Here is a 21054-nt window from a genome sequence, read left to right as displayed (position 1 = left end):
TACAGTGTTTCCCTTCAGAATTCCAGTCATTACAGCCAGGCAGGGACTTGCATCTGCCGCAATTACACCTGACGTGTAAATGAATGTATTTACTGTCCTGCAAATCAGATGTAAATTGTGGCTAACAGTTTCAGATTGTGGATAGTGTTACTTCCGGTTGCGTTAAAACAGCATTAGCATGTGATTCTGCTGCAGCTCTAAAAGGAACCAACTGTAGGCATTTCTACTACATTCAGGGTGGCAGTAGCTCTAGTGTTCCCTAGTGTAATTGGGCACACTGGCACGCATTTCCATAGAAGAGGCAGGACGGATGCAATGTCACACAACTAGGTTGCCACCAAGTCAGTATTTGACAAGCCCAGCCAGTAAATCACCAGCTAAGGCTGGGATTACCGGTGGTGGTAAATTTGTAATACCCTATGAATACCTCCCTTTCCTGACCCTCTCCTCTGATGAATTACCCTTTATAAGGCCAGACCCACCTCTACTCTGCCAATTTCCCTACCCACTCCACCCATTTCACAAAACTCTGCAGACCAGTCAATTCTATCCAGGATGTGGCATGCTTGAAGCAGGATCTTGACCAACTGGCAATCTGGGCGGCTAAGTGGCAGATGAGATTTAATGTGGATAAATGTAAGGTCATGCACCCGGGATGTAAAAATATGCAAGCCCCGTATACCCTTAATGGGACTGCACTAGGCAAATCTATAATGGAGAAGGACCTTGGAGTCCTTGTAGATAATAAACTTGGCTGTAGCAAGCAATGCCAGGCAGCAGCTGCAAAGGCAAACAGGGGGTATTAAAAGGGGTATAGATTCACGGGAGGAGGGGGTTATTCTTCCCCTTTACAGAGCGCTGGTAAGGCCCCATCTAGAATATGCTGTTCAGTTTTGGTCTCCAGTGCTCAAACGGGACATTATTGAGTTAGAGAGGGTCCAGAGAAGGGCAACTAAGCTGGTAAAGGGTATGGAAAGTCTCAGTTATGAAGAAAGACTGGCCAAGTTGGGTCTGTTTACACTGGAGAAGAGGCGCTTAAGAGGTGACATGATAACTATGTATAAATATATAAGGGGATCATATAATAACCTCTCTAATGTTTTATTTACCAGTAGGTCCTTCCAACGGACACAAGGGCACCCACTCCGTTTAGAAGAAGGGAGGTTCCATTTAAATATTCAGAAAGGATTTTTTACTGTGCGACCTGTGAAGTTGTGGAATTCCCTCCCCGAATCAGTCGTGCTGGCTGGATGGCTTCTTAGCAAGTGAGGGAATACAGGGTTATGGGAGATAGCTCTTTGTACAAGTGAGGGAATACAGGGGTATGGGAGATAGCTCTTAGTACAAGTTGATCCAGGGACTGGTCCGATTGCCATCTTGGAGTCAGGAAGGAATTTTTTCCCCTCTGCAGCAAATTAGAGAGGCTTCAGATGGGGGTTTTTGCCTTCCTCTGGATCAACTAGAAGTTAGGCAGGTTAAATATAGGCATTATGGTTGAATGTGATGGACGTATGTCTTTTTTCAACCCAACTTACTATGTTACCTTCGCCTGCTCCCCTGACATGAAGGCCGGGATAAACCTAAAATGCTGATCTTTATGTGTATTGCCAGCGTGATAAAGAGTTAGTGGCAGTCAGACAGTCTACTGCCTACCCCCTAGTTGTGGACCTGTTGGGCGCAGCTGTCGATATCAGGGAATATAGAGTGCCACCTAGTGGACACAGCAGGGTACAAAATAACCAAATGTTTCTCTATTATGAAAGACGTTATTTCTTTAGATAGAGTGAGCATGACAATCAAGGTAAACATCCATACAGAGCTGTTATAAGAAGGCTGCATTCTATTGGATTTGGTCGTTCTGGTTTGTTTAGCACTTATTTAGAGATGCCAAGGAGGAACGTGGAGGATTAGAAATCTGTGAATATCAGTACTAAAAAAAGAAAACACATACACACACACTTTTAATTTGCACTTGTAGTCTGCTTGTCTTTTTCCTACTTCACACCTGTGACTTACTGTGAATACAGCTCTGTCTGTGAAGATGTTCTTAGGAAATCTGCTATTAGTCATTGCCACCAATTTGAAAAAAAAATGTGTGCTCTGGCCATAGTATAGATTCATATTCATCATTTTACTTTTTTTGCAGCTGAGCAGTTGTTTGTAACTCAAACTACGACCTAACAAAACGTAGGCTAGAAAAGCTTCACACGTTTTTTGCTGCTTCTAGCCCAAGGCAACAACCACCCTTAAAGGAGAAGGAAAAGCAAAGTCACTTGGGGGTGCCAAAATGTCAGGCAAGTGACTTAAATCGCCTACCTTTTACCCCGGCTGGTGCCCCTGTTCGGAGAGAACAGCACCAGCCCGGGGTAGCTGCAGCGCTTCCTCCTTCCTGCTTCTATGGCAGATAATACCTGACCTACTGTTTTGATAATTTACTACGTTCCCTAAGCTCAGCCTACCAACAGCAGCCCAAAGTGAGCTGAGCATGTGCAGGAGCCAAACAAGATGGCAGCCCCCTCTGGATAACTTTGAAAGCATAAATCATTACTTTAATTAGGTTTCTCAATCCCTGGGCTTGTGCATTAAGTTCATAATGTTTATATTTATGTTCAGTATACAAAATACAGCATTTCTAAGGATTTTCAATTTTAGACTTTAGTTTTCCTTTAAGCAGGGAAGATTGGTGTCTATAATATGCCCCCAGTAGCTTCCTATATTTTTTTGGCCGTCGATTCATAGCACATGCTCTGGACTGCTGTAATTTACCTGAATTAAGGCACCCACTCACAATATACTGTATATATAATAAAAGTTATGATACAGAGCTGATATAATTATAATATAGATTGCACAGCAGAACAGATCATCCCTGTGGCATCAGCTTCTAAAAAAATAACTTCATTTTCTGCTTGTGGATGAACCAAAAGGTTCCAAGATGGGGAGCTGCTGTGGACAAACATTAAGGCCAGGACCATCACCATTACATGGCTGCTGAATGTCTTGGCTGATACACAGAGTTGCCACCTGGTGGGTATTTTACTGGCCTGGCAGACAAAAATGCTTAATGTCAATGTTATAAAAGTTATAACTGGCAAAAATATAGGAAGGCTGGCAATTTTTTGCAGAAAAGGTGACAACCCTACTCATACAGTCCAGTATCTAAAATAGAGCATTCTTGAGATATAAATTTGTAGGCTGTAGTTCTCCAAGATGTCTAATACTGCCAACTTGGCCCCTTGAAAATGAGTCAGGCCATGTATGGAACCTAACTGGCTTTAGTGCATTGGCGTGGCTCTCTTTCTATGGATTACACAAGATTATTTGATTGGAAATGCATATTTTTCTTTATAATAAGGATGGGTACCCCCTGTTGTGGGGGCTTCCTGGAATTCCCTATATTACAAACGTAAAAAAAAAACATGGGAACAGGACACTCCACTAGCAGTGATAAGTGATATTTTTCAGCAGACGTGGATTTGCAGCAAAATTCAGCATTTTGACATCAACTAATTTTTTCGCGAAACGGGCACAAAATTTTGCCATGGAAAATTTGTGGTTCCGTCAAAAAATGACGAAGGCACGTAAAAATGTTGGTGAAGAGAAACGGGACAGATTCACTAATCATTATCTACTAGTTTAAAAAAAAAAAAAACAAGCTTTATTTCATATTAAAAAATAAACCAATGTGTTTCAACCCCAGCAACAGGGTCTTTGTCAGGGGCAGATGCAGAAAATTACCTGCAATTCTATTCTTCTGGATACACCCTTGATGAAGACCCTGTAGATGGAGTCAAAACTCCTTGGGTTATTTTTTGATTTATAAGAAATAAAGATTTGTAATTTGTCTAGTGGGGTGCCTTAATCCCTTAGTCTCTTTCGATAGGTTAGCATAGGTCTCCATTTTGATCCTGTTGTTGCCTCAGCTTTTATAGTAGCATGCCTCTCATCTACCTTACCATCACTGATCCCCTGTTAAATATTCCCCCATATGATAACTTCAAGATCCAAAATTCAAGGCCCAAATATACTATAGCTATAGAATCAAGTACACCCTTTCATCTGGCTCCATTGGTGGGAAACATGTGGCTGGTAGTTCTGGCTACTGTGCTTGGAGTGTACAAATATCAGCTTGTAACCACTGCCTTATTTATCTGTATTCATTTTCCATTTATTTCTATCAGTGGGCAGAATGAAAGGCTGCAAGACAGACCTTTTATTGCTAATGATTTCGAATGACATTTTCTAAGTAGTTATTTGGTGCAGTCATTCTGCGTATGAACATTGGGTTCTTAATGTACTGAGCATAAAGGGATTTAGACTAAATTATAAAATATTGCTTGGAAAAATTATATATTTTGGGATGCGCTTACTCTATGGTCCTGTTGCGATTTGGCCCAATTGTTAGTATTCTACCATATCTAATCTGAAGCCTTGCTGCCATATGAGTCTAAAGAGCTAGGCAATGTAAAAAGGCATATTTGTGTTGTAGCTAATCCAATAACATATCTGCATGTGGCAAAATTAAGTGGATCCTTAGGATTATTGTATAATTTGAAGAGTCTGGTGTTATCAGCCAATGGGATAACAATCAGGTGTGAGTGAGAGACCCTGTTTTATTTAAATAATGAGATCCAGTAAAGCCTGATTACACATACAACACATTCAGGGATGGGTTTCATGGCTCAAACAAAGGAGGTGTCTCAGGACTTTAGAAAAAGAGTTGTTGATGCCCAAAAAAGACTAAGCAGTTTGGACACCACCAACCAACAGTCAGACTATTTACAAATGTAGGAAATTCAAGACTTTTGTTAAACTACCCAAAAAAGGTTGACCATCAAAGATAATTCCAACTACAAGGTCTAGACTCCAACTTCAAGTCCTAGAGGTTACAAAGGAGCCCAGGGTAACTTCTAAGCAACTGTTGGCAAATGTTGGCAAATGTTGATGTTCTTGAGTCCATCATCAGGAGATCAGTGAACAGCAATGGTGTGTATGACAGGGTAGCAAGGAGAAAGCCACTACTCTCCCCCAAAAATATTGTTGATCATCTTGAGTTTGCTAAAGATTATTTGAACAAACCAGAAGGATACTGGAATGTTTTGCAGACAGAAAAAGGGAGAATTGTTTTCATACTTACCGTAATTCTCTTTTCCTGGCCACTCTCCCTATCAGCATTACACCTGGGCACCCCCCTGCCTCTAGATCAGAAAGTCCCTCCCCCAAAGGTTTAAAGGTATCCCAGGAACCCACCTGCCCGTCTCATACCAAGTTCCATGAAACAAGGAGGGGCCATGCTGATATGGAGAGTGGCCAGGAAAAGAGAATTACGGTAAGTATGAAAACAATTCTCTCTTTTCCTGGCCACTCCATATCAGCATTACACCTGGAATACCAAGCCATACCAAGAGAATATGGGCAGGAAAAGAAAACCACAGCAACTGCTGCAAAAGATAATTTATTGAGAAGAAAAGGCAAGGTGGGTTTCTGCTGCAAAGGCATGACTGCTGGAAGAGGACAGGCCCAGACGGTAATGCTTGATGAAGGTCTGTGCCGATGACCAGGAAGCTACTTCACAAATCTCTGACACTGGGACCTCTGCCATTGCAGCCCATGAGGAAAAGACAGCCCTAGTAGAGTGTGCCTTCTAGCCTTCTGGAGCTTGCTTGCCCTAAGCTTGATAAGCTCTAGCAATGCCCAGGATGATCCAACAACTGATAGTAGAAGTACATGCTGGAAGACCCTTCCTTTTTCCTCCCAGAATCACAAATAGGTTGCTTGTTTTCCTGAAAGAGCTGGAGACCTCAAAATAACGCTTAAGAGAGCGCACTGGGTCTATGAGATTGGCAAAACTATCTCTCTTTTGAGGTGAAAAAGAGATGTCACCTTAGGCCTGAAGGATTGGACTGGCCTGATGACCACTCTGTGGTGGAGGAAAGAAATCTTGTCCGGACCACAAGACAAGCTTGGAGTTCACAGGCTCTGGCTGCTGATGCTATGACCAAAAGAAAAAGAGTCTTTAGAGTGAGGAGCCAGATAGAAATTTTTTTCAAAGGTTCAAACGGGACCATGGAAAGGGAAAGCAGTACCAAGGGAAGACTCCAGGCTGGAGCCAGCTTTTGGACTGGAGGTCTAATTTTTAAGGCAGCACAGAAGAATCTTTTGACCAGAGGATTCTCTGCCCACACTCTCCCTGATAAGGCTGAGAGAGCCGAGACATGGACCTTTAAGGTCCTGTATTGAAGGCCTTTGTCCAAGCCATCCTGGAGGAAACTCAGCACTTGAGACAGGGAAATCACCTCTGACATGTCCTTTTCAGACTTCCACGATTTGAACTTCTCCCATATTCTATAGTAGGCAGAATAAGTGCCTCCAGTACATTGGATGGTACCCCCTTTTGGTGAGTTGACCACTTCCCTTGAGCCCATAGAGAATCTAGATGAACTCACCAGCCTGTAGAGGAGGCGTCTGTCACAACCACCTTCCATTCTTGATGAGCCAGTGGGAAACCTCTCACTAAGTTGGTTGTGGAGAGCCACCACTGAAGAGAATCCTTGAAAGGAATGGACAACTGAATGGGCTGCTCCCAATCCTTCTTCCACCGATCCCATTGATCAAAAAGGAGACACTGGGCCGGTCTCATGTGCCATCTTGCCCTTGGATGGTTGCGGCCATAGAACCTATGAGGGACATTAACTCCCGTGCTGGCACCCATTGCCTTGAATGGAAGCTGGCCCCCAGACTGCTCAGTGCCTGGGCTTTGTGAGGAGGAAGTGAGACTGTGCCTAGAGCTGTGTTAAACCAAGATCCTAAATAGACTAGGGACTGTGATGGCTCCAGTTGGCTCTTCTCTTGATTTATGAGCCATCCATGTCCCTGCAGGAACTCGAGAAATTAAGGAGCTTTTGTCTGAGGGCTGCCACTAGGGTAACCAGGATCTTGGAAAACACCTTTGGGGCGGTAGCCTGACCGAAGGGCAGGCACCGAAACCGAAAATGTTTCCCTGCTAAGGCAAACCGGAGAAAGCGTTGATGGGCTTGATGAATGGGGATATGCAGGTACAGTATGCTTCTCTGAGATCTATCGAAAGAAGCCAATCTCCTGGAAGAATGACTGGAATAATCGAAAAAATAGACTCCATTTTGAACTTTTGAGGCTTCAGGCTCTTGTTTACTTCTTTTAGATATAAGACTGGCCACCATCCCCATGAAGCCTTTTTTACCAGAAAAAGGATCGAATAGAACCCCTTTCCCTCTTCGCGTTTCGGAACTGAAACCACCGCTTCTTCTTTTTATTCCTGAGCTGGGATAGGAGGAGGCGATGAAAAAATCCTTTTCTGGAAGAGACGTGAACTCTAGGTGATATCCTCTTCTTAAAACATCTCTTACCCACAGGTCGGACACAGTGGACTCCCAGACGAGAGCAAAATTTAAGAGTCTGGCCCCGACCTTTCCTCCCTGAGGGCCCCGACTTCTTGGGGGCTTGGGCCGCCTTGGATTTGTCTCCCTTAGAGAAGAAGGACTGGCCTCTTTTCCAAGCAAAGGGTCTGGACCCCTCCCCTGAGGGTCTGTGAAACTGACTAGAGTTTCTCGCTTTGTCTGAGCCTCTGAAAATATTGGACTTAAGTGGGGTGAATCTCTGTTTCTTCTTCTCTTGAGGTAGGAATTGACTTTTTCATCCCGAAGCCTTGGAGATAACTTCATCCAATTTAGCCCCAAACAGGCACTGTCCCTCGAAAGGAAGAGTGCAGAGGCTAATTTTGGAGGAGAAGTCTGCAGAGCAGGATCTGAGCCACAAGGCACAGCAGGCAGCCATGGAAAGAGCCATAGAGTGAGCAGCTAGTCTAGTGCAATCCACAGCCCCCTCAAACATAAAACCTGCAGCAAGCTTAAGTTCCCCAAGGCTGGCTGAAATATCCTTAACATCAGCTCCCTCTGACAAAGCCCTATCGATGCCATCAATCCACACATGGCCTTAGCTACAGAAACTAGAGCCACTGCTGGCTTGCAGATAGCCCTGGAGACTAGGAAGGCTTTCCTCAAATCGGTCTCAACCTGTCTGTCCATGGCATCCTTGAGGGCTGAACAGTCATCGATTGGAAGAAATGGATTACCGCCAGACCACTGCTGGTGGGGAGCTCCAATCTTTAATCCCTGAGTCCTTGAAAGGATATAGTTTGGCAAACCTAGTGCCAGGAGAAATGAACAAGACCTTTCTAGCTGCCTTTTGCCACTCCGCCTTGATAAGATCTACGATCTACTGAAACAGAGGGAATGTCTGTCTATGCTTTGAGGGAGTAGGAAGAACCTTTAGGGCCTTTGCACTCTCCGATTCCTGTTCTACTCCAAGCGTAAGCTTAACTGCTTTGATAAGAGGAGCAACCAGAGACACATCAAAAGACTTGCAGGAGGTATCTGAATCCTCATCTGAATCCAGAGGCAGCTCTAATGAATCCTCCGGGATCAAGGATTCCTCTTCAGAAAAGTCTTCCTCACTAAATGATGGCTGAGCTTCTTCAGAATCAAATGCCATTCTATCTGAGGAGCTTGAAGTGCTGCACAACAGCTCCCTACAGAAAGTACCAGAAAACTTCTTCCCTGGTAACACAGCATTATAACAGCAAACACATTCAGGAGCGACACAATGTTTCTTCTTGGCGTTATGTTTTGCTCCACGATTTTTGGGCAAGCTGCCCAAAGAAAGAGAGAGAAACAAAAAAAAAATAAATCCCGGAGGGACTTACCAAGCTTGTAAGGCAGAAGAGTTTGAGGCTGAGGGATTCATGTCAAACAAGGGGAACAAAAAATGGCAGAAAGTAAAGAGACATCAAGAAAAGACCCCTAACCAGTGAAAAAACAATCCAAAGGGGGGAAAAAAAACTTACCGGGGCACAGACTCAAGGAGTGCAAACAGACAGCTCAATGCTGTGAGTGCTGCAGACAGCTCAACCCCCCTCCTCACTTTAAAGAGTCGGGAACAGAAGCCCAGAAGGAACTGCATGCTCCTGAAGCCTTTGCCCCATTCCAAGATGGCCGCTTGCAAAAACACGAACCGGGGGGGTAGCGCCCATAAGTACAACTATAGGGAGGACTACCGGACACCCCATACAAGCCTTACCCTGACTTAACAAGAAAGGGAAGAGGGCCGTCGCTTTCTGCCAATGTTCACCGAGAAGAGCAGGATACTTTTCCAGGAACCAGCACCTAGCCTGGTAAGACCTTCCACTGATCTAGAGTAAGGAACAGAAAGAAAAAAGATGGGGCAGGTGGGCTCCTGGGATACCTTTAAACCTTTGGGAAGGGACTTTCTGATCTAGGGGCAGGGGGCAGGGGTGTGCCCAGGTGTAATGCTGATATGGAGTGGCCTGGAAATAGAACGTTTTTGCTTAAATGAGGAGCGTTACATTTGGAGAAAGCAAAACACTGCATTCCAACATAAGAACCTTAGCCCATCTGTGAAACATCGAGGTGAGAGTGCTCTGGTTTGTGCCTGTTTTGCTGCATCTGGGCCTGGACGGCTTGCCATCATTGATGGAACTATACCAGAGAATTCTAAAGTAAAATGTCAAGGCATCTGCCTGTGGACAGATATATGTATGTATGTATGTATGTATGTATAACTTTATTTATAAAGCGCCACAAGGGTACGCAGCGCTGTACAATCTTACAGAATACAAAATTACACACAGGGAGGACAAGTGATATAATAAATAAATACAATAAATATACAGTATATATATATATAAGTGCCATGTGGTATGAGACACAGTAGGAAGGAGGTCCCTGCCCCGTAGAGCTTACAATCTAAGTGGTTGGGTAACATACAGGCACAAACTGAAAGGTAAGAGTGCATCAGGTATGGGCATTTGCCCTTAAGCGCAGGACTAGGCAAGATAATGTCTTAGTGCTCCAGAAGGTAACAGCTGAGTTTTATCTTAAAGAGAGTGGGTGAGTGTTCCCTACAGAGGGATTCAGGGATAGAGTTCCAGAGGGAAGGAGCAGCGAGATAGAAAGGTTTAAGACGAGAGAGCGCAGTGGGTGTGGATGGTGTAAAAAGACGGAGGCTCTGAGAGGACTGGAGGAGACGACCAGGAACATGCAGGGAGACCAGTGAAGAAATGTAGTGAGGAGCAGAGGAGTGAAGGGCTTTGAATGTTAGTAGAAGGATTTTGTAAGCTATCCTTTGCTTAACAGGCAGCCATGCAAGAGAGCTTAATTGAGGCTGAACAGGTTCCCTCTTAGGAGAGAGCAGGAGGATCCTGGCAGCAGAGTTTAAGATTGATTGCAGGGGAGAGAGGTGGGAGTCCGGGAGGAGATATATTATTGGATATTTTTTTTTTAATAAATACATGACTAAATATATCATTTTTGTTTCATTTGTTTAAATGGGTTTTCTTCATTTACTTTTAGAACTAGTTTGAAAATCAGATGATGTTTTAGGTCACATTCACATTTATATATTATATATATAATAGAGAACATTTTAAAGGTTTTACAAACTTTTAAGTACCAAAGTGAATGTCACAATATAAGCCTGCTTTGTAAATAATTTGAACTATTAGTACATGGAAGTGCAATTAGCATTAGCATTTAATAATCAGCCATGTAGCATCATCTTATAAATTAGGCAGACCTAATTTTTTGCTTGAAGATTTGCGCTAACCCCCTAAGATTTGCTTTTCAACAAATGCCTAGAACACACTGAGCATATCTAGTGTCTCTGACACTTCCACAACTTTGAAGACTTGTATTATTAGCACTATAGAGATGCTGAATCTTTAGGCAGACACAGTAAGGTCAGTATATAAAATATACAATTTCTAGCAATATTCATTTTTAGGCTCTATTTCTCCTTTAAGGATAAGCCACACAGGACTGATTCTCAAACTGCTTATAAATGTAGCCCCAAGCTCTGATCAAGTTTTGGATCTGCCTGCACCCAGAGTCAGTGCATTGGCCTGGGTGCAGACACATAAGGGCGATTCACTAAAGTGCGTTAGAACGAGTGCTATTTATAGCATGCATTAAAATTTTTAGCGCGTCTATAATTTTTCGCAACTTAACACACGATTCACTAAAAGCATACTTGCATTAATTTACGCGTGAAGCTGCTTGCGTTATTTTAGCCGCGAAGAGTATTTTCGCGCACGCGCAGTGTGGTACTTTTCGCGAGCGCACTAATTAACCCGCGATAGCATATACAACTAGGGCCATTTTGCGCATTTGCACTGGCAGAGCACAGAAGTGCTATTGTGAGACAGAGAGAGAGAGTTATATAAAAAAATCATGGAGAGCACTGTGGCTGGTAAAAAGGTGGCCAAGAAGAGGGACCACCTTCCAACTGCCGTACCTTGGTAGCCCTGATGTGTCTGAGGCTGAGGGCACAGACAGGGAATACCATCCGGAGGAAGCCAGCGGAGAGAGCGAGGAGCTTCCCCCCACCTCATCTGGCAAAAGGAAGAGGCAGCAGCAGAGCAGGCTCCGTAATCTCAAATTCAGTGAGTTTGAGAATGAGGCGCTGGTGGAGGGGCTCGTGCCGGTGTACCACAAGGTCATCGAGCAGATGTCGTCCAGGACCTGGCCAAGGCACCGCGAAAAGGTGGGCTGTGACACCCCCCCGTAAACCTCTCGACCCTCTGGAAACTGCCAGTGGCCAAAAAGTGCAGGGAGCACAGCAGTTTGACCATCCCGGGGAAAGCACAGTTTCTGCGAGTCAGTGGTTGCAGGGAAGGCTCAAGCAGCTCATACAGGCTGGATATTGCTGCCCTATTGAGCCTGTATCGCCTGACCACTTCATCCTCGCTTAAGCCCTCTAATGTGGCCCTTTCCCTAAAAAAACGAGGCCGCATAACTCGGGAAGGCTGAGTTCCTCCTCCCTGTCAAGCAGAAACCCCACAGCATACTCCATTTTAGCTTTTTCCACTACAAATTGAAAAATGTGCTCTGCCCAATGCCTCCCTCAATCAGGGGCTAAAATACGCACACATTCGCACGCTAATTAATGATAATTTAACGCTTTAGGTGCTTTTGTGAATCATGCGTTCGTACTCTTTTCATTCGCTAATTATTGCATTGCGTTAAAATTAACGCACGCGGTTGCACGTGAATTAACGCATGCGATGTGCGACTTAATGCACGTGGTAATGCAGTCGTGAATCGCACGTTAAGTTTTGCGTGATAAAAACGCACATTAGTGAATCAGCCATATAGGTGAAGTTTGGCACTGAAACCTGTAAGTGCTCATTTCAGTGCCGAAATTCACACTGGATGACTGCACCTGGGCTGATGCAGTGGCTCCGGTTGCAGGCAAGTGAAAAGGCTGTTCAGAGAATAGGAGCTGATTCTTGACCTGCGTTTATCTGCAGGCCAAGAGTCGGCCCCATGTGGCTGTAGCCTTAGATGTTATATATATCCAGGTACTGGTCCGATTGCCATCTTGGAGTCAGGAAGGATTTTTTTCCCCTCTGTGGCAAATTAGAGAGGCTTCAGATGGGGTTTTTTGCCTTCCTCTGGATCAACTAGTAGTTAGGCAGGTTATATGTAGGCATTATGGTTGAACGTGATGGACGTATGTCTTTTTTCAACCCAACTTACTATGTTACTATGTTACTATGTATATATGTACCTTTCCAAGTAAATGCTAAAATGTCCTGTAAGTAAGATAAAAGAAGCACACAACATTTCTTCATGTTTATGAACAAGTATTTGTTTGTAGTGCGTTCCTATTCGTTTCTCTAGAGTGCACTCCACTGCTCTGCTTTTTTCTAGCCTAGAACAGATTTGAGTCCACAGAGATTGCAGCTAACTTGGAAATCAAGATATATACAGACTGAAGCCGCTGAGCCTCTTAAGCATTCCACTTCATGTACCCTGCATCCTTTCATATGGAACATCTTTCCCTCCTGCGAGCTTATGCATGATTCATTCTCAGTTGTAGACATGTTCTTGGCTTCAAGTCATTCATAAAGCTGGTCAGTCCACCAAATATAGGAACAAAATGCAAGAATTCAAGACAGAGACAAATTCATATACAGTAGATGCAGCTCTGACCACATCTTGTGTTACTTCACCATGATTTATCAACCAGATCTTCAAGCTCATACTTACATGTATACATTTTGAGGATCATTTTATGAGCTGCTGTGTCACATACAAAAGGGAAATTTATGACCTTCCAGGCAGTGTGCAAAGTGCCTTGAAAAACGCTGCAGGTCTCGGTGTTCCTTTTCCAACTTTTCATGAGGGGCCCCCTACCCATCGCCTAAATTTTACATTAATTAGAAACACACATTAGAGAGTGGCAGAAGCCTCAAAGGGGCTCTGGCCTTATGGCAGGTGGTAAGGACAGGGCTTGCCTGTTCCCCCTGATACTGTGGTCTGTAATTCATGGATGATTGTGTTTATCTGGTGTAAGGTGCAAGAACAGGGGAAGTGCTTGCTCAATGAACACTAAGGGGCAAGCTCTTGTTTCTCTTAGTACTATGCACTCTTTTCCCTGGTCAGAGGTAAATGACCCCTAAATACTTAATATTTCAGCTCCCCCAATTTCAATCCCTTCCTCCCTCCATCCTCCTCTACCCCAAACCTTTCTATTACACCTTGTCCTAAGCTCATGTTCCATACCCCTATCTTTCACTTCCCTTATAGCCCCTCTGCTTTGCTCCACTTCTTTGCGCCACTGTTTTTTTCATGTTCTTCTAAATATCTCCCTCACCCTTCCTACTCTATTCTCTTTTCCTACTCTATCCACTAGTATGCTGCTAGTTTGTCTGAGGGAAGACATTTGATGAATGAAAATGCTAGTGTATGTCTAGGAAGGTACAATAAGTACTTTATATACACATATAAGATCAAATAAAGGGTGGATTTAATGAAAAGCTGCATGTACAGTATTAATCAGACAGGGTTTACTTCTCCATTAAAGAAAACATATTGTGCAAGAATGTGCCAGTGCATTATACTCCTTTAAATATAGGACGAATATGCTTAAAAAGTTGTATTTCAGGCTGATCTATTAAAAACATTTAAAAAAAACTCTACTAGCCCACCCATGGGATAGGAAGTAGTCATGAGCTAGGGTGACCTGGTAGAGAACTGAAGAGTGTGTTGGCTTGTGTGGTTGCAGGGCTATGATTGGCTATCCCTCTCCTTCTGTGCTTCTGGCAGGGACTGCTAGAAGACACCCACCCCTCATTGGAAACATGGACAGGGGCCAGGGAGGATCTATAGGGAGCTCCAATACATTGGTCTTTTTTAAAGATAATATTATTTTTTAGTCGAAAGTGAAACCAGCACCATATATAATTTATTATTGCCTACAAAATTGGAGAAATTTTTAGTTATCCTATTTGCCTTACCATCAACACAGTTTCCATATCTTTACAGGCTTTATCTTTACTGTGTTGATGAGTTAATAAAGGCTTATATGGACTACAGGAGCAGCAGTTATGTAACTGAAATGCAAGGAATCCACACAAATTGTAGAAAACATGTTTTTTCAGGGTTGGACTGGGTCACCGGGGGGGGGGGAACCTGGTGGACCCCAGACCTGGTGGGCCCTGCCGACCCTGACCCAATCCCCGCTGACCCAGGGAGGGGGTCGGAAGGGTGGTGGAGGCCCCTGCGGGGGGTGTGAAAGCCGCACCAGAGGCTCCTTGGAGGGTGCAGGGGCCCCTGAGGCAGCATCCCAGGTGGATCCTCCACCCCCCAGACCAACCCTGTGTTTTTTAATGTTTGTGTTTATGTACAGATATACATTTTATGGCCAAAGATATTCTGACATATTTTAGACAATAGTGTCCAGTTACTCTCTAAAATGAAATGTCCTCACTTGGAACATTTATAGTTGGGTTTCAAAATATATCAGTAGAAGAAGTACTCCTAAGGAGGATGGGGTTTTTAATGGTTGATCAGAGGCAAATAAAGCTAATATCTCCCTGTGAAATGCAAAGTGTTGTCTGGAATGGCATAAAGTTCACTGCCGTTGGACTATTGGAGCATAGGACGCCAGGAGAACACTACCTGTCTGAATGCATAATGTGGACAGTAAACTTAAGTAGAGGAGGAATGATGGCCTGGGACTGGCATCCATGGTTTGAGCCAGGGCATCTAGTTTCTTTAAAAGCACACTTTACAATGTACACTGTGCTTCCTGCTTAGTGGCAATAATTTGGGGGAAGGCTCTATTTCAGCACAATAATGCCCCCATACACAAAGCAAAGTACATACAGAATAGGTTTGCTAAGATGGAAGTGAAGAAACTTGACTGCCCTGCACAGAGGCCTGCGTTCAACTCAGCTGAGAACTGTGGAATGACTTGGAACCATGACCTAAGCCAGATCTCCATCATCAATGCCAAGCCTTACTAATGCTCCTGTTGCTGAATCTAAGCAAATCATACCATACCTAGATGTCCTACGATCTAGTGGGGCCTTCCCAGAAAAGCAAAGGCTGTTATAGTAGAAAAAAGAAGGGATAATTTCATATTAATACCCATGGTGTAGAAATGGATAGGGAAGTTACCAGTTAGTTTTGGCCATATAGTGCAGCTGGTATTACACTCCTGCTGCTGCTCCTCACCTAGCTTGCTTCATATTTCCCATATGTGGGACCAAAACATAAAAGATTCTAAACAAAATTCTGATCTTTGATATGGTGGGACAAACAGTCAAACCAACCCTATCTGACCCACCTTTTAGGTGGCAAAATAGTGTACAGCTAGGTGTAGATTTTAACTGCCCAGCATATTGCATACATTTATAAAGGGAGACTTCTACTAGGATTGCATTGTGTTCCTCTCATTACAAGATTGTGTTTCTCCTTGTTAGTACACAGTGGTATAAATAAAAAAATCTTTGGCTGCAGACAAAGTTGCTCTTCGATATTTAACCCTCATGAATGTGCAGCCCTTATGTGTCATTTTTATGTACAGAAGTTGATTGAATGCTAAAAATAAACATATAATCATTCTTCTGTGTTTTCCTGGCTGTTCTTCCTCATTTGTGATGTTGTTAAATATTAAAAATGTCAGCTTGCCTGGGGTGCTCGCATATATTTCCCTGCATTCCGCAATGAGAGACTGTCAACAATCCCAGACCACCCTCAAGCCTTTAGAACACAAGGTCAGTGCAGGAAATGGCTTTGCTGGAGAGGAGCACAATATAACATCATCTAGTGGCATTGGGGTCTGTTTCTGCCAGTAACTGGAGAGGGCCCACTTTTTTGTCAAGCACATGTTATTATAATTGACAACGCTTTCTTCACATAGACTTACTAAAGTCCCAAAAATGAAAGCAAATAAAGAAGCACTCTACCTATAACAAAAAACTTTTTTTTCTGTTCATCTCTGGAGCAAAACAGTACTCTTTTTGTTAATGATCTTTGAAATACAGAACGAACTACAGAATGAAATACAGAATTTCCCTTAAACCATTTATATGAAAAACATACTTTTTTTTAGTAGTAGTATTGGGTTATCCTAAATGGCACATTTTTAAAGTTAAGGGCCATCCCCTGGGATCATACAATTCACAGTTCATACACACAAACCAAAGGCACACATACATGCTAGGTTACATCAGTTTTTACTACCCCCCCAAAAAAAAGTTTTGCTCCTTTTACTCCCACACTACTTCCTGTTATAGTTAGAGCTGCATTATTTCCTGTCAGGTGATCACTGAGGGTGGTCACAGACCATCACAAAATGGTAGATTAGACTGTCAGCTCTACGGGGCAGGGACCCCCTTCCTACTGTGTCTTATACCACGTGGCACTTACTCCCTGTGTATTTATACTTATTTATTGTATTTATTATAACACTTGTCCTCCCTGTGTGTAATTTTGTATATTTGTAAGATTGTACAGCGCTGCGTAACCCTGGTGGCGCTTTATAAATAAATTTATACATACATACATGGTAGCTAAACGCAATAGATGTAAAAGTACAACATTTAATGACAGAATCCCTTAAAACAAACTGATATTTTGTTCCTTCTTCAAGCTATTGACTAGACTACATAGGGACTCGAAGGAGTAAGAAACTAACTAGTTTCTAATCTGATAATGAACTCTCACCCATGTCTAGAAATGAGCAATGTGCCTATTCATATTTATGTGCCAGCAGCTTTATTATCAATACAGTCTTACCCAGGTAGGTTAATGTTTGAATTCTTTGTCCATGACCATCTGGCAGTGGATACGTTACTTTATCTCCCTGTGCTCCTGGCACATATATAGACTGGAAGCTCTAGGGGCAGGGATTCACTGATCTTTGAAATTTATGCACACTCCATTTAATTAGCACTGTCAAAAACAGGAGGGGCAATTATCAATAAGACCTTGTTAGGGTTGCCAAATATATTTGTTTCCTTTTATTGGATTAGATTGAATTTTAATGAATTCTAATGTCTTCTAGACATTGTAATGAAGAAGTGAAGTTAAAATTAGCATTGTAAATAATAATAAGTCAAATCTAATTGTATAGGACATTAGGGAAGGAATTGTTCAGACAATGAGTGAGCGATAGTTGTAGTTGGGGTAGGTAGTTGGGAGACAGTGATGTTATGGGTTGGTAATTAAGTGTAATGCACCAGCTTGGCCATATGACCAGTGAAGAAATAACTATTGAGGGTTTTAGGGTTGGTTGGGTGCTGAGATAGATAAAGGGCAGAGGTGAATGGAATGAAGTATGAGAAAGTGATTGATATGCAAGTAAGATGGTGCCATGGAGAGTTGATGGAATTGAGGGGTGCTGAATATTGAATAGACAAGGGTTTTGATTCTTTATCATTTGAAATAGCATAGAACAATAAAGGATAAGATATTTAATAGCAGCAAAATAGCTTTGTCATGATATAGGCCTGTAAGGGTTAATCAAGCAGGCCAAAGTAACCAAAAATCTTCCCCAATGTGCCAGAAACAGATATATAACTGGCCTCTGGGCACTAGGGTCTGGAACCAGCCATGAGTAAAGGCCTCACAACCTGGAATGCCCAGCTCTAATCCCTGGATGATAAGAGCCATGCCATGTGGGGGAGTGAAAGCCCACATGGGGGTAAATTAGAGTTCACATTGGGACCAATCATAGGTGATGTGGAGGTCACACTATAACCCAAACTCACACACATTTATTGTCCCAGAGCCCATACCATTTATACTAGAGGTACCAAAACCTGAGTATATGTTTCATTTAATATGGCCTTTCATACAGGTCCAAATATGATTAGATTTGGGCACTCGATTTGTCAGATAAGAATACCTGGGCAGGGGCAGGTCACACAGTTCTGATGTTTAGTCTGTATGGGACCGATGGGATCATTTAGAATTAATGAATTTAATTTCATCTTTCTATTATGTTCCCACAAGGAGTTATGGACATTTTTATCATTGGTCCAGTCCATACACTTAGGAGGTCATACAACTCACACTGTGTCCTGCTAATGGTGACACCCCTTGCATTCCTGAGGGAGGGGGGAGTGTCCAGTAAAAGAAAGTAAGTTGCAGGTAAAACTTAGTCCCTTTGCTAAACATATATTGAAGCAGTAGAATTCTTAATGAATCGCATAAGTCAGTGTAGGACTGGCCAGAAAGATGACTTTGACGTAGTTGGCCAGCTTGAAATATATTGTAATGTATGGACAAACAATCCCTGTTTTGTTTAAAGGGGAGGGCATTTCTTAGTAGCTTAATGCACAGAATGTCTTAATGTCCTATATATATTGATAAAGGGTGAGTGCAGAGGATCTCTTGTTGTTGGGAGTGTCCAGTTACCTGATCCCCCTACAAACTGATAGTCAGCTCTTCTGACTATACTTTGATTTACTTAGGAGGACCAATTTCTATTGGAAGTTTATCCTGTGGTTTCCCCTTGCCTCCAGGACTAGAAGGACTCTGCTTGGTACAGTATAGGACTTCTTTGTTTTTCCCTTTTATTTTTTAGTGTTACTGTTCCTTTAACCTGTTGCTGCCAACTGGCAGTAATGAAGCCACCACAGGGCATCTGTTTTTACCGAAATGTTTTGGCTGACTTACCTGATTTTTGGTTTTATGGTGACATTTCATGCTGTCACTATGTGTGAGCACTTTTGCCATTTATGTTGTTTTTTTTATTTTTAGTACTTTCTGGGATATTAATGGTTTTAGATAGCCAATGCCAGGCTTGCAGGTCATATTCAAATTTTCATGGCATATTTAGGGTTGCTGACACTTTATTAGCCATTGTTATAACTGCATAAATAAAATGGTACCTTCCAGGTCCATAAATCAGAAAAAGTCCCATAAACTTGAACTCACCATTTGGAACGGTGGGTCTGGGATTTTCCCCAGACCTTCAGCTAAGAGGAATAGCCCAATAAATAGTAACTGTCTATGGCATCTTACAACAGTCCCTCTGGCATTTGCCAGGACCCACGGATTGCCAGTGCGGGCCTGGTGCCTTCCTATGGTCATGAACCTCCTCAATCATTTTTAATGTTTTATTAATTTGCAGAAGAATACACATTATCCATGACTATATTTCAAAGTAATTTTCTGTAGAAGGTAAGTGAACATGATAAAAAGAGGTAGTTACCTTCAGTGGGGGAAGTTTTCAGTCTTCTGCACAGGCCATTAACATCACCATAACTATCCTGTATTTTCTGAATGGCCTCAGATCCTCGCAGTTCCATAAGAGAGCGCAGCTCTTGCAAGGTGCAGCCAAACCCTCCAGCATGGTTCTGCTCCCGCCGCTGGTTCTTTTGGTAAAAATCCACTGAACTGTTTAAGTCTCCCATCTTGACTGGTTGTATTTGCTGTCAAGGGTGTATGTGCAATTTCGTTTGACTAGCTATCGGCCACAGTATAATGAGGCTTGGTATTAGTGGGATTGCCGGACAGAGGATGGGCCTATGGAAAGACAAAAAAAGGCATATATTCACAAAAAAGTAAATGAATGAATCAAGCTGTAGATAATGGACTCTGCTTTAATTCTTAAGGACCTACCTGCTTAGGATTTTGTCGTGATCGGCATTATAACACAACTTTCACCGGAGAGTTCATTCATGAATGCAGCCACATTTAACAGTCACAGGTGCCACTGCGAGTCCAAGCTGAGTGAGGGGGCCAATCCATGGACAATGTTTCCTTTATCAGTTTTGGCAGCAACCTGTTTGTCCGACCCAGTCAGGGGCAAGCACACCTTGTGTCTCCACTGCACTGAGAAAACCTAATTTCCAGAAAAGTCATGAAACAAATGAAAAACACACATAAGGAAAACGTGTACACACACATATGTATATATATATTATATATAAATATAACAAAAAAAGGTATCATGATGATGTCACGGCTCTATCCACCAGCTCTAAAAGCCATTAGCCCTACCCCTGACACCACAACTCCACCCCCTAGGTCACCTGCCCGCCTCTAGCATCACAGTCACCCTACTATAGTTCTAAGACAAGTTAGGACAACAATTAAGACTCCAGACTTTGCCATAAATATTTTTTTAAGTTGAATTTTCAGAAATGTCAAGAAATCAGATCAGTTTTAACACCACATTTAACCCCAAATAGCCTTCAAGTTTAAGCTTAAGTAGTTTGAAACAGTAGAACTGTCTGCTTATGAACATATCAAGGCCCTTGAAGCCTAGACTTAGTTAGGCCTGCATTTAAAGTGGAATGCTACCAAACACAGCTTAAACTTTTTGAAAATACAAATAATTTCAAGCAACTTTGCAATATACATCAATTAAAAAATATGCAGATCTTTCATAATTTTTAATGTAATAATACGGTATGGGACACTTACCTAAGCCCAGCCCCCTGTTCTCCTGTTGATCTGGCTGACTACTTTGAAACTCAAATAAAATCTAACAACTGACTGTCTTCATCCTGCCTTCAGCCTACATCCTCCATATCCCATATGCATATTCCTGCACACGGAATGCGAAAAGGAACATCACAGTGCAATGTATTGTGGGTTATGAAGTTCCTGCCTGTTGTCTGTAAGCTCTGGAGAAATTGCTACCATTTGTAACATCAATGTTTTAGCATACCTCCTAACTGTCCCGCTTTCAGGGACA

At 42.7% G+C, this 21054-nt stretch overlaps 1 protein-coding gene across 6 annotated transcripts in view; it reads right to left on the bottom strand.

Moving 5' to 3' along the window:
* The window catches only part of atp2b3 (ATPase, Ca++ transporting, plasma membrane 3), a 144523-nt gene that overhangs the window by 75545 nt on the left and 47924 nt on the right, over positions 1–21054 (bottom strand). For all 6 annotated transcript variants that reach the window (XM_012967901.3, XM_012967905.3, XM_012967902.2 and 3 more), the window contains 2 exon segments: positions 19974–20196; positions 19564–19877 (listed from right to left, as the gene is read on the bottom strand). In XM_012967901.3, the coding sequence (XP_012823355.1) occupies positions 19564–19765 (202 nt within the window). In that variant the 5' untranslated portion in view covers positions 19766–19877; positions 19974–20196.

Source organism: Xenopus tropicalis, chromosome 8 (assembly GCF_000004195.4).
Source record: "Xenopus tropicalis strain Nigerian chromosome 8, UCB_Xtro_10.0, whole genome shotgun sequence".
NCBI lineage: Eukaryota > Metazoa > Chordata > Amphibia > Anura > Pipidae > Xenopus > Xenopus tropicalis.
The sequence above is the reverse complement of the archived record's forward strand: the minus strand, read 5'-3'. Positions and strand labels throughout refer to the sequence as shown.